Consider the following 14,408-nt stretch of genomic DNA (forward strand, 5'->3'; position numbering starts at 1 on the left):
TTATCTTCTCTTTTTATTTTCTTCATTATAATAAATCTCTCTCTCCCTCTCTCTCCCTCTCCCCCTCTGTGTGTGTGTGTGTGTGTGTATATATATACACACATACACATATATGTATATAAACATAGAGATATATATGTATAAATATATATTACATAAATATAAATTAAATTACACTTATTACATTAAGTCATTAAGGGAAAAATCTGGTTTGATATGAATTTATTTGTATGTACTCTGAGAAATAGGTATTTTTTAAAAGTAAAATGATTATGTATTAATAAACTCACTGTACCCCTGATACATGGAGATAGCTGTTTTTCAACAAAAATTTAAGGAGTATTTCCTGAGTCATATTATGAATCTTGGTTTTAAGAATATCTGATTGTTCTTATTGAGAGCTTTTTATGTGAAGGTTTCTTTAAGATATTTGTATACCTGCCAATAATCTTCTTTAAACTCTTAATCCTAGTGCATTCCTAAAGTATTTCTCATTCAAATCCCTGAAACCAGTTCCTTCTCCTTTAACAAAATTAGTCAATACCAAAAAAAGAAATATTGCTTTCTTGTTGGGACTATGCTGCCTCTGGAGCTATTCTATGGGTTGAGGCTTCTCTGTTCAGACTTGTCAAACTAGTTTCATTTCAAGTACTTGTAATTTGTTTCCTTATGTCTTCCAGCCATAGACCTCTAATATATCGAGATGTAATATAATGATTAGAAAGTCAGGTTGAGAGGGCACAGACCTCTAAGATCATATTCTTCCTCCCACAGATGATGTATCGGTAAGTTCAGTTTTGTTTAGTAATGGCTTGTTTGCTCTATTGTCTGTCAGTGGCTAGATCCCCGGAATGTCGGAGGACTGCTTACATTGGATGTTATAAAATTTGTGGAATTATTATAGCAGCTGGATTAATTAATCTCTGTAGTTAAAATCAATATTTTTGTATTAAAAATCATTATTAACATTATTTCATGTCGCCAAGTTCAATAGTTGGGATTTTAGAGGAAGTTAATGAAAAACTACATCATATTGTTGTTTTGACTGCTTCTGATTTTGGAGGGGGGTGGGGGAGAAAGGTGTTAATTTGTTTTAAGAAAAGCCTCCTTTCAGTAATCTGACTAAACTTAGCTTCTGTAACACTTTTCTTCAGCTCCTTTTCCTCATACCTTATAGTCAGTCATTGGGAACTAATGCAGATTGGGAGGTCAAAATCTGCCGAGACACCTGCTTTCATAGATATTTCAGGAATTCTTGAGGGGAGAAAGGAGACGAGATCCTGATTAGGGGAACTGTTTACTCTCTAAAATTTTTCCTGTTAAATATTAAAGAGAAAAGAAAACTATAAATTATTTCAAGTTTTTTTTTCAAAGTAAGGTTTGCCACATGCAAAGGAGAGGAAAAAATTAAGATTTCTTGGCATAACCTTTGATACAATTAAAATAGTGATTTTAAACATCAATGACAATAATATTTCAAGATTGTTTAGATGTATGCCATTTTCAAAACATTTTTACACATTTTATTTCATTTAATAGTCAGGACACCCCTGTAAGATCAGCAGAACAGTTACCAACTACCATTTTAAAGTGATGAATCTAAGAGAAACAGATCTTAAGGGGCTTCTCTGTAACGACAGAGCTGTGATGTCAAGATCAGAGCACTGCAACCCACAACTCCTTAAATCCAGTCTTCCTGGACTCTTGCAGCCTCTCTAGGTGGCAAGGATTCCATCTGAGGCCTTTCAGAGATGAGAACTTGAAACTAGGTCAGTCCCTAAATTAGTGAACTTCACTGGGCTTCGTTCCCCACTAACAAAATGCACATTTGGATCAGTCCTTTAGTGAGCAAATAGTAATTGCCAGAGGGTCTCTGACATCCTTAGGCAGGGTCTACAGTGCTTCACACATAATTGGCACTCCACATATTTATTGTACAAATTAATGAATAAACAAATGTAAATATCTAGCATTAGTGTTTTGCTTATTAAAATTCATTGAATTTGAAAATGCATATTCCATGTCTATGGAAATCATGATATTATAGAGCAGTAGTTCCAACCTTTCGTATTTCATATTCCCCAAATTATTCTTTTAAAAAATCAAGTCTCATCATTATGGACACCAAAAGCCTTCTTTTCTAATGCACATTTATGTGTTTAGAGGAATGTTTTCAGTTTAAGGGAAGTAAATTATAGGAGTAATATTGGGGGTCAGTGCAATTCTTCAGGACATCCATGACAAAGAAAGGGGACAGTGAGAAACACTGAATGTTTATGGTTTCTTTAAGATAAACTAATGGAACATTAATCCAGGATTTGGAGGATTTGCAGGAGATGGCCAGGCAGTCTTAAGGATTGAGGGAAAGCAAATGCTTAATAATTACTATGACGCCCTATGTCTCACCTACACTAATTTGACAGTACATTCTATAGTCGTGTCGGCCATCCTTACTTTTCCACTAACAAGAAACTCAGTGTGGAAGCTGTGTCAAAGTGTACTTGATTCATATCTTTGCTGTTTCTGGTCTGTTGAAACTTGGATCTGTTTTCTATGGGTTTTTGACCCTCCTCTCTACCTTTCAGAGATAGTATTTAGTGTTCCAACTTTGCTGTGAATATCCATTTGCATTTGCCTTTAGCAATATCCATACCCCTACTCTTTCCTATAAATTGATTAGTTGGGTGATATAATCACTGAAAATCTCAACTATTTCTCTTTTAAAAGATAAAATATCAAATGACTTCTTCATCTGAGATTGCTGTCCTGTTCTCAGATGACTGGCATCTCTCTCTTCCTATTGCCATTATTTTCAGCATTGCTTAATAAATGCAAAAAGTAGATTTCTCCTTGTCATTTTCCTCATTTAGAGAAAATGCTTCGCAAGCACTCATGTTGTACATTATAATTTCATTTTGAATACTCATTTAAATCAACTTGCTAATTTGCCAAGTTCATTCTCTAATATACTCAAAAACTATATCTTCAGACTTAAAGCCAAAATAACAAGGTAAAACCTCCATGTTACTTACTGATCACTAAACTTTGTGTAAATTATCAATTAAATGTTACTGTTTTGTTAGTTTTTAGCAAACACATAGTGTTTGCTGGGTGCCACATATGCATATTATATTACCTCATTTAATTCTCACAACAATTCTATGATTAGGTACTATTATTATCTCCATTTTATAGATCAAAAAGTAACTAGCCCTACATCACAGGCTAATGAGTGGAAGCTGGGATTTGAGGCAGTCTAGAACTCAAGCCTGAGCTTAACTATTAGGATATCCTGTTTTTTTCTTTCTCAAGAGAAAAAAATCAATTTTTCCATTTTAATTTAACATTTGAGTAAGAGATTCATAATGTTAGTTATGCAGTAAAGCTTTATCTATATATGTATTCATATCATTGAAATTTAAAGGCTAGTTTATAGTATCCTTTTCTTTCTTTTGCTTTTCTTCTTTCCAATTGTCTGTCATACAAAGAATAATGTATTTGTAGATAAAATAGGGAGGCTGGCAAATATGTATACAAAATACTTGGAAACCAAGATAATAGAAATTTATGTTCAGATAAGCATATATGAATCTATAGTAGGTGGTAGTTTATTTGTAATTACTGTAATAGCATCTACCATTTATTACCTATTTACAAAATATTCATCATTTTCCATATATTATCTCATTTATTTACAATCCTCATATAAGTTAACTATTATTATCCCATTTTACAGAAAAAGAAAGCAGCCCTAGATCATAGAGTTATTGAGCTTTAAACCCAAGCTATACACACTATCTTACCCCCCAATACATTCATAACTGTGCCTCTGAAACATCTGGGCAACGACAGGAAATTGACCCACTACGGATACAAAAATAATATAAGCAACAACTGTAGTATTATTACTGTAGTATTAGCATACTACTAAAGGCTTTCACATTCATTATCAGAGTGACCTGGTTATGATGGTACTGATAGACTTGAAGTCAGAAAGATAAGGCCTCCCCTTAGCTTTGTAACCTGTGTTGATTTTCCTCTCTGATCCTCAGTTCCTCATTAGTGAATGGTGATAAGACATACCTCACCAAGCTGTGGCAACAAATACATAAGATAGCTCCTATGAAAACTCCTGACCCAGAGTAGGAATTTGATATGTGCTAGAGTCCTTCATATACTCATTTCACTGCCTCACATCCTTGGGTAGTATTTATTATCACCATTGTACAAGTGAGAAAACTGAAATTCAGAGAGGTTTCATTAACTTCTCAAGATACATGTTAAAGAGTTATAAGCATGGACTGAAGCCAAAGTCCTTTGACTCTAAAAGGTAGGGCAGATCTGCAATACAAATAGGCCTAGAGAAGGTTTGTCCAGACAGGTAAAAACTTAAAGGAATTAAAAAAAAAATCTTTGTCTTGGAAAAACTGTGTTTTTCTTTATTATCACACTATTACCACACACAATACTTCTGACATCAGCTGGGTAGGGTTTTCCCCCAAGCAATTCTCCAACACCAGTTGGGAATCTTACAATTCAATTCAATTATGACACTAACCAGAGTTAGTGCAGGCCCCACAGGTTAAGGGATCAGTCCCATAAGACTGCCCGTGCCGCCACTTCAGATGTCAATCCCAAGTCCCAGTTGTTACCTGTGTTCCTGACTGGCGGGCTATAAAATGGAGCTTCCTACAATCCCCTCCTCTGATTTGATTAATTTGCTAGAGTGACTGCAGAACTCAGGAAAACAATTTATCTACTAGATTACCAGTTTATTACAAAGGTTATTAAAGGATATTTATAAACAGCCAGATGAGGCAATATATATGGTGACGTCTAGAAGGGTCCACAATGCAGGAGATTCTGTCCTCAAAGAGTTGAGATGCTCCCTCCTCCCAGCACGTAGTTGTGTACACCAACCCAGAAGCTCTTTCATCATATACAACTGGAATTTTTGTGGAGGCTTCATCACATAGGTATGAATGATTATTAACTCAATCTCCAGCCCCCTTCTCTTCCCAGAGAATAGAAGGGGGTGGTGGAGCTTAAATTTCCAAGCTTCTAATCATGGCTTTGTCTTTCTGGCCCCCAGAAAGACTAGCCCCCATCTTGAAGCCATCTAGGAGCCCATCAAGAGTATCTAACTGGAATAAAAGACACTGCTATCACCCAGGAAACTCCAAGGGCTTTAAGACCGCTATCTCAGGAACTGGGGCCAAAGACCAAATATTAGAACAAAAGATGTTCCTAGTGCTCTTCATCACTTGGGAAATTACAAGGGTTTTAGAAGGAACTGGGGGCAGAGACCAATATATATATATATATATTCTATTATTTCATAATCTTTAACTCTCATTTTTGTTACCTTAATGGAAATTCATTATTTGTGATATTTTAAATATTTATAGAAAAGAAGTTTACCATACTTGTTATCATCCATATGGCAGAGATTGAGACAAAAGCATTATATGTTGTATCATGAGTTACATGAGGGTAGAAACCATATTTTATTCATCCTTGCCTCCCTAAGCCCTGCATGATTCCTTAAAACATAATAAAGTCTCAATGAAACGTTGTGGAAAAGAAAAATAGTTGGGTAAATGGACAGATGGATGAATAGTTGAATGGATACATAAAAGGACAAATTAAATGACAAAGGAGGAATAAGAAATATTGCAATATATGATTAATTCTCAGTAGTTTGCTAGGACATATTTATGGTATATAAGGCTCTACAAACAACTCATTTTGCACACATACATAGACTCCTATCCTAGACCTTAACCTCAAACCTGAGACATATTTTACAAACCTTAATAGGTGGGACTGCACTTTGTGTCAAAAACATGCTAGACTAAACCAAACACACACATCACACAACTCCATAACATCTGGTGCTGTCTACCTTTTCTAGTAAATTAGAACATTCTGTAATAAATTTGTTTTGTTACTGAATCTCTTTTTCCCTTATTAATAGTGTACTTGTAAAACAGGATTTCCATTTCATTGTGTCACTCAGGGCCACCCAGGACACATTTTTTGTTGATTAACATTGCATTTAAAATATTTGGGGGATTTCCTAATATACTACCTATCTAAGCTTTCTCTTGTGGGGCCACTCCAAGATGATCCTAAATTCCAAAATGCTACTGGTATAAAAATTATCTACCATGAATATTCTCAGGGTGAAATGCCCACTTTCTCAGCATGGCGAATTTCTAACAAGTGTGCAATATTAAGAAGAACAAAAATACTGATAATAGCTCATATTTACATAGCATTTACTATGTGCTGGTCATTTCACATGAATTAATGCACTTAATTTTCATGGAAATCCTGTGAGGTAGGTATTAATTTCATCTCCATTTTACAAATGGGCAAACTAAAACAAAAAAAGGGTCAAATATGTTGCCATCTATTACAGAGCTAGCAAGTGGCAGGGCTAGGATTTGAATTCTGGTAGTTCAACTCCAGAGATTGGGCTCTTATCCTTAATACTATACCACCCCCAGTAGAAGTGAGTTCAATCATGTTGCATTAATTTAAACTAACATGTGACTATGCTCTACCTCTAATGCAAAATCTAAGTTCAACACTGTAAGGTCGGATCTTAACAGACGGCACCGCGAAACAGAGGAAAGCTTCAAGTGAGCTTTGTTAGGGGGCGCTCCCAGGCGAGGTTCACTGGCCCGAGAGAAAAGGGCCAGAGAAGTCGCACCCGGGCAAGGGTTGGGCGAGATTTTATAGGGGAAGAAGAGAAAGGGGTGTGGTGAATCTGGGAGGGTGCAGGGTATTCCTTATTTGGTGGCCTCTTCGGGTATCGTGGCGATATCTGGTGCCGGTTACATCAGTCTTGGGACCGCTAGTCCCGCCCCTCGAAAGGCGGGAAGGCTGGGCCGGGTGGAAAGCTCCCCCAGGTCAGTTCCTGGAACTGGGTGGTCCGGAGAGTTTCGGTCTGATGCAACCTGTGAATCTGATTGTGTTCTCCTGCCTCGGGTCAGTTGGCCTTACAAACACCATTTAAGAAAGACTTTGTGGGACCTCCCTGGTGGTCTAGTGGTAAAGAATCAGCCTTCCAATGCAGGGGACGCGGGTTCCATCCCTGGTCAGGGAACTAAGATCCCACATGCCGCGGGGGCAAATAAGCCCGCGTGCCACAACTACTGAGCTCGTACGCCTTAACGAGAGAGCCCACGTGCCGCAAACTACAGAGCCCATGCGCTCTGGAGCCCGCACGCCACAACTAGAGAGAGAAAACCCACACGTCACAACTAGAGAGAAGCCCGTGTGCCACATAAAGACACTGCCCCGCAATGAAAAGATCCCACATGCTGCAAAGAGGAGCCCACATGCTGCAATTAAGACTCAACGCAGCCAAAAAAAATTAAAATATAAAATAAAATGAAAGACTTTGTGCTAAACTAGCACAATAAAACTCCCTATTTTGCTTATATATGAAGGTGAGAGAATTAAATGCCAGTCACTTCTTAGAATAAGGCTAGAGAATGCCTCCTTACTGAACCAGGACAGGGAAACCTAGCAGGGATAAGAATCTGAAATTAATTTAACTCACTAGGGCTGGGTAGATGCTAGAGGAAAGACAGAGCTGCCAGGATTTGTAGTAAATCCAGCCCAGCAGGTCAGATGTGATAAGCAGTGAGTAATTGTGTTCCTGTCAGGAACTGTCAGGGGTGGGAGTATCCCTCGAAGAGGAAGAAGTACATCTATGCGGAATCCAGGAGAGGTATTCTCAATCCCCTTTAGGTCACGTTTTCTTCTTCCAGCTCAAAATTCTCAGTTTTGCTCCCTTTTTGCCAGTGTGCCTAATTTCCACCCCTGGGACCAGGGTGAAGGCATTTCCCTAGATACGTGAAGAAGTTGAGTCTTGTCTTTTCTGGCATCCTCATTTTCTTTTTCTGAGTCCCCTGAATTCAGCTCAGCCTGAAACTCTTCAGTATTTTCTACAGAAGATGTTCTTTGGTCTAGACTCACCGTGGTATTTTATTCAATTTTGCCTCTCTCTCTTTGTCCCAGCCCTCACGCCATTCATATCTGGGAGTTAAATATAGAAGGAATACCAGCAGTTTTCTTTGTTTCTTCTTGTCTTTTTTTTTTTAACCTCCTGACAATAAAGCATTCCATGGAGCAGCACACTGGTGTAAATAAATCTAGAGCCATGTTTTCAAAACTGTGTTCTGTGGAACATCAGACTCCCATGAGATACCACTAGATAGGATGATTTTTTTTTTTTTTTGCGGTACGCGGGCCTCTCACTGTTGTGGCCTCTCGCATTGCGGAGCACAGGCTCTGGATGCGCAGGCTCAGCAGCCATGGCTCACGGGCCCAGCCTCTCCGCGGCATGTGGGATCTTCCCGGACCGGGGCACGAACCCGAGTCCCCTGCATCGGCAGGCAGATTCTCAACCACTGCGCCACCAGGGAAGCCCAGATAGGATGATTTTTAATGAGCACATTTGGAAAACTTTTATTTCAGTCCAATTCATTAAATAGTATTCAAGTATTTACCAAGAGTCAGATAATGTATTTGGTACTGGGGTTGTGTCAGTGAACAGGATATATGCAAAAACCAAAGCAGAAATGCTGCCTCACCCTTACTCCCGTTTAAAACCATTAAAGGCTCTAAGACTTCTAGAAGTGAGAATCCTATTTAACTTTCTTTAACCCATTTTTTCCCAAACATATTTAAATATGGGAAACCTCCCTTTACTCCACTACCTGGGAACACTTCTTGAGAAATGCCTCAATGCTGTATATGACTTACTCACTGTCTTCAAGATCTTCTGCACTTTGGGGCAAGAAGATAGGTGTACACATAATATCTCAAGAAATAAAAACTTATAGGGAACATGTGGCAGCATGGAAAAAGTGTCAAATTAAATAAAAGCCTCCAAAGTTTACAGACAAGCCCAAATATGGTAATTAATTCTCCTTGTACATGCCTGCTTTCACAGCTCTCTTTCCTTCCTCCTCCTTCCTTCTAGATGACCTCTGCTACTGTCTGGAGAGGGATAAGGGAATGCTAACTTCTTGAGAGTTCACAAGAATTTAAAGCCAGTAGAAAGGAAGAAGAAGTGAAAGCAAAAACAAATTCAAGACTTGACCACAATGGACATGGGTGGTCCCTCTGGTCAGTAAACCAACCTCTGCTTTCACTTCATAAAACTCCTCACCTGCCTCTTATGCTTCTTGATATTCCACACATTATTCATTTGGATTAATAGGAAGCCTGTTCTGTGAAAGGGAAAAAATCACTCTCAAAAGAAAATATGATACTACAGAAGAAAAGGGCTTCTGAGTCACAGTGGCCAGAGCTAGGTTCTGCCTCTGCTTTTGGCTGCATGAATTGAGCAAGTTGTTCACCCGTAAAATGAAGATAAATCATTCTACTGAGAAGAGCATTTAAAGGATAAAATCAACATATCCTACGAAGTCAGCACTTACTAAATAGTAGCTCTTGTTCTTATCACTTTTAGTACTAAATGGTCATTCGAAAATAGTCACAGGAATATCAGAGCATATTAGGTCACCACAAAAAGTTGCTTTTCTGTAACAAATGACTGAGTTCAGCCACTCAAAGGGAATGATAATTTTCATTGGTGGAAGGAGAGTCTGGCAATTTAGTTCTATAAGAACTTTCCTCCAGGGATGGGAGCCAGGCTAGGAAAAGAGGAGCAAATTTTCTGCACCGTCTCCCAGGAATTCAATGCATTTAGCACCTTTGACAGTTTATATTAGTTCAGTAGACTTGTAGGTTGGCCTGGGAAACTAACCAATACTTTCTTTTTAAATCAGATAGTACATCTTAAACACCAGAAAACTCTATGAAGATTTATGGGAACATAACCTGTCTGTAAATTGGCATTTTTATAATAATCACATGTATCTACATTTGTATGATTGTAACATGTAACTACAAGAAAGCAGAAAAATAATCCTGAAAAGGAAAGATTTGGAGCTTAGAGCAAAAATGATAAAGGGCATGTAGTTGACTGTGGAGTGAGCCAAAGTTACTGCCTTCAAGGGAGGTCTTTGTAGGAAAAGGAAGATCCATGTGGAATAGGGGGTCCATGATGTCTTCTGCTTACTCAAGTCATCTTTGAACTCACATATATAGAAGTCATCAGCTCAGAGGGGTTTTTTTGTTTCTTTTTAAAAATATTTATTTATTCATTGGGCTGTGCCAAGTCTTAGTTGCGGCACGTGGAATCTTCATTGCCACGTGTGGGCTCTTTAGTTGTGGCATGCGGGATCTAGTTCCCTGACCAGGGATCAAACCCAATCCCCTTGCATTGGGAGCGCAGAGTCTTAATCACTGGACCACCAGGGAAGTCCCCAGCTTAGAGTTTTGTTACTAAGGAAATGAATATCCCAACTCTGATCATTAACAATTCATGCTGCTCTATATTTTCTTCAAGGTGTATATCTTTCAGTCTTCAAGACTGCAGAAAGCAAAGTCACAAAATTATTCATATTATCATATGTTTTTATTGATAACATCTTTGGAAAAATCATGCCATAAATACATCCTTCTAACGACTGAATAATCATAGTTAATGAAGGTGTAATGGATATGATAAATTGGATTTCATGCAGATTATAGGTTACGTTACTCTGAATAAATATCTTCTGTACTTGCCCTCTCCTTAAAGGAATGCAAAGTGCTAATTAGGTCATGATCAGGGATTACTTTTAGCTTTTTTCCTACTTTAATTTAGAAGAGTTCACTTTGTATTCCCAAGTCGTTACTTGAATAAAACAGTCGTCTTCTAATTTTATGCTTAAAACAGAATTCCCTTTTAATGAAATAGTTCTGCCCCAACTCCATAAAAATTAGAGAAGATTTTAAATCTCACATGTTTTTCTTTGAAAGCTATAGATTTCTGTCCCTTTTTATGAAAGTCATAATATTTTCAGTTGTGAAAAACTTCTAAGATCCTCCAAGATTCCCAACCCTTGGGGTATACACTCCTTCACCCAGTTATTCAAACATTAACCTAGGCGCTGCTGTGAGGGGATTCTGCAGATATAATGAAGGTCTCAAGTCAGTTGACTTTTAAATGGAGAGATTCTAATTTGTAGGCCTAACCTAATCAGGTGACACCATAAAATAGAACAAGGCTCTACCAGGAGAAAGAGATTTAGAATGTGAAAGAAATTTGATGGGAGGGAGATTCCCCATTGCTGGCTTTGAAGATGGAGTGGGCTACATGGCAAAGAATGTGGGTGACATTTAGGAGCTGAGAGCCCTCTGACTGACAGCCAGCAAGGGAACAGGAACCCCAATTCAGCTTCAAGGAACTGAGCTCTGCCTCAAACCTAAGTGAGCCTGGAAGAGGGTCACATATGTCAGATGAGATTGAAGCCTCAACCAACCCCTTGATTTCACCCTCCTGAGATCCTGAGCAGAGAACTCAACCATGCCACATACAGAACTGTGAGTGAAGAAGTGACTGTTGTTTTAAGCTGCTAACTTTGTGGTAATTGTTACACAGCAACAGAAAATTAATATACCAGTGTTTGTTTTATGGGTGCAGGTAAAGCAGGAAAAAAATGCTTGAGCATCTCTACCTACATACAGGCTAGATTCCAAGGGCTTTACTGAGTATATTTCCTTTCAAATCTGTAATGATATTATGCAAATCACTAATAGGACCTCTCCAGAATTGGAGGTTGATGATGCATATTTGTTTTCATGCCTTGCTTGTTCATAGTCATAAAAGTTGATATTAAGTTGCAAGTTTATTCATATAGGATTAAGTAGTTACAGCTTTAACCCATGGCTCCTGCAGCTTTTGTAGTTTGGCCTTGCACACCTGTTACATTCCCCAAAAGTTTTCTCAAAAGGAGAAAGACTCTGACAGCTGATCACCCGTTTGTTGGCCACCATTTCCTGCAAGATGTTAACAGCTCCTTGTATTGCATTTGTGGACATGACTGCCATGGCACTTGAAGCAGTTTATCAGTGAGTGTTGAACTACTCTTCTGCCTAGTGTCTCACAGCCTGTAATAGTGTGAGTTTGTGTGCATCTTGGTGGCGGGGATGTGATTTTCTTGCATCTACTTTCTCCATTTGTCCTACAAAGAGGAACTATGTTATCATGGGAAGATAGATTTAAAAGCTTGTAAACCTGCTTAAGGTCTAGCCTTTCTCCTTTGGTCCATTGTTGGTCTTGAATGACTTGAAGACACACTGATAAGATTCTCTAAGAAAATAAATGGTCAAATAAATGAAGAATGAATAAGTGAAGAGATGAATATATAAATAATAAATCTAGTTAAGAATTAAAATACAATCAATGGGGAGGTACTCTGGCACTGAGAAAAAATAGCATACTAGAAGTTAGAAGATATGAGTTTGAGATGACTACTAGCTTTATTATACTGGAGAAGGCACTTAATCATCTCTAGGCCTCAACTTCCCCAACTGGAAAATGTGTTACATTGTACTAAATAGTCTGTATATTATGCTTCACTTCTGAATCTAGGTTTTAAGCCAGTTAAGAGGATGAATAATGTCATATCCCATGAAGCTTCTTTTTTTTTTTAACATCTTTATTAGAGTAGAATTGCTTTACAACGGTCTGTCAGTTTCTGCTTTATAACAAAGTGAATCAGTTATACATATACATATGTCCCCAGGTCTCTTCCTTCTTGCATCTCCCTCCCTCCCACCCTCTCTATCTCAGCCCTCTAGGTGGTCACAAAGCACCGAGCTAATCTCCCTGTGCTATGCGGCTGCTTCCCACTAGCTATCTATTTTACATTTGGTACTGTATATATGTCCATGCAACTCTCTCACTTTGTCCCAGCTTACCCTTCCCCCTCCCCATATCCTCAAGTCCATTCTCTAGTACATCCACATCTATGTTACCATCTTGCCCCTAGGATCTTCTGATCATTATCATTTTTTTTTAGATTCCATATATATGTGTTAGCATACAGTATTTGTTTTTCTCTTTGTGACTTATTTCACTCTGTATGATAGTCTCTAGGTCCATCCACCTCACTACAAATAATTAGGTTTCATAACTTTTTATGGCTGAGTAATATTCCATTGTATATATGTGCCACATCTTCTTTACCATTCATCTGTTGATGGACACTTAGGTTGCTTCCATGTCCTGGCTATTGTAAATAGAGCTGCAATGAACATTTTGGTACATGACTCTTTTTGAATTATGGTTTTCTCAGTGTGTATGCCCAGTAGTGGGATTGCTGGGTCGTATGATAGTTCTATTTTTAGTTTTTTAAGGAACCTCCATACTGTTCTCCATAGGGGCTGTATCAGTTTACATTCCCACCAACAGTGCAAGAGGATCCCCTTTTCTCCACACCCTCTCCAGCATTTATTGTTTCTAGATTCTTTAATGATGGCCATTCTGACCGGTGTGAGATGATATCTCATTGTAGTTTTGATATGCATTTCTCTAATGATTACTGATGTTGACCATTCTTTCATATGTTTGCTGGCAATCTGTATACCTTCTTTGGAGAAATGTCTATTTAGGTCTTCTGCCCATTTGTGTATTGAGTTGTTTGTTATTTTGCTATTGGGCTGCATGAGTTGCTTATATGTTTTGGAGATTAATCCTTTGTCAGTTGCTTCATTTGCAAATATTTTCTCCCATTCTGAGGGTTCTCTTTTCATCTTGTTTATGGTTTCCTTTGCTGTGCAAAAGCTTTTAAGTCTCCTTAGGTCCCATTTGCTTATTTTTGTTTTTCTTTCCATTTCTCTAGAAGGTAGGTCAGAAAGGATCTTGCGGTGATTTATGTCATAGAGTGTTCTGCCTATGTTTTCCTCTAAGATTTGATGGTGTCTGGCCTTACATTATGTCTTTAATCCATTTTGAGTTTATTTTTGTGTATGGTGTTAGGGAGTGTTCTAATTTCATTCTTTTACATGTAGCTGTCCAGTATTCCCAGCACCACTTATTGAAAAGGCTGTCTTTAATCCACTGTATATTCTTGCCGCCTTTATCAAAGATAAGGTGACCCTATGTGCGTGGGTTTATCTCTGGGTTTTCTATCCTGTTCCATTGATCTATATTTCTGTTTTTCTGCAGGTGCCATACTGTCTTGCTTACTGTAGCTCTGTAGTATAGTGTGCAGTCAGGGAGCCTGATTCCTCCAGCTCTGTTTTTCTTTCTCAAGATTACTTTGGCTATTCAGGGTCTTTTGTGTTTCCATACAAATTGTGAAAATTTTTGTTCTAGTTCTGTGAAAAATGCCAGTGGTAGTTTGATAGGAATTGCATTGAATCTGTAGATTGTTTTGGGTAGTAGAGTCATTTTCACAATGTTGATTCTTCCAATCCAAGAACATGGTATATCTTTCCATCTATTTGTATCATCTTTAATTTCTTTCATCAGTGTCTTATAATTTTCTGCA

General features: G+C 38.0%; 1 protein-coding gene across 1 annotated transcript in view; it reads left to right on the forward strand.

Annotated features, from left to right (window-relative positions):
* Positions 1-533: 533 nt before the first annotated feature.
* Positions 534-14,408, forward strand: part of LOC308625391 (transmembrane protease serine 11A-like) — a 61,714-nt gene continuing 47,839 nt past the window's right edge. The window contains exon 1 of the mRNA XM_081249506.1: positions 534-785. Coding sequence (XP_081105632.1) covers positions 775-785 — 11 coding nt within the window. The 5' untranslated portion in view covers positions 534-774. The remainder of the gene's footprint in view (positions 786-14,408) is intronic.

This window comes from Mesoplodon bidens (genome assembly GCF_964165515.1).
Source record: "Mesoplodon bidens genome assembly, chromosome: 1".
NCBI lineage: Eukaryota > Metazoa > Chordata > Mammalia > Artiodactyla > Ziphiidae > Mesoplodon > Mesoplodon bidens.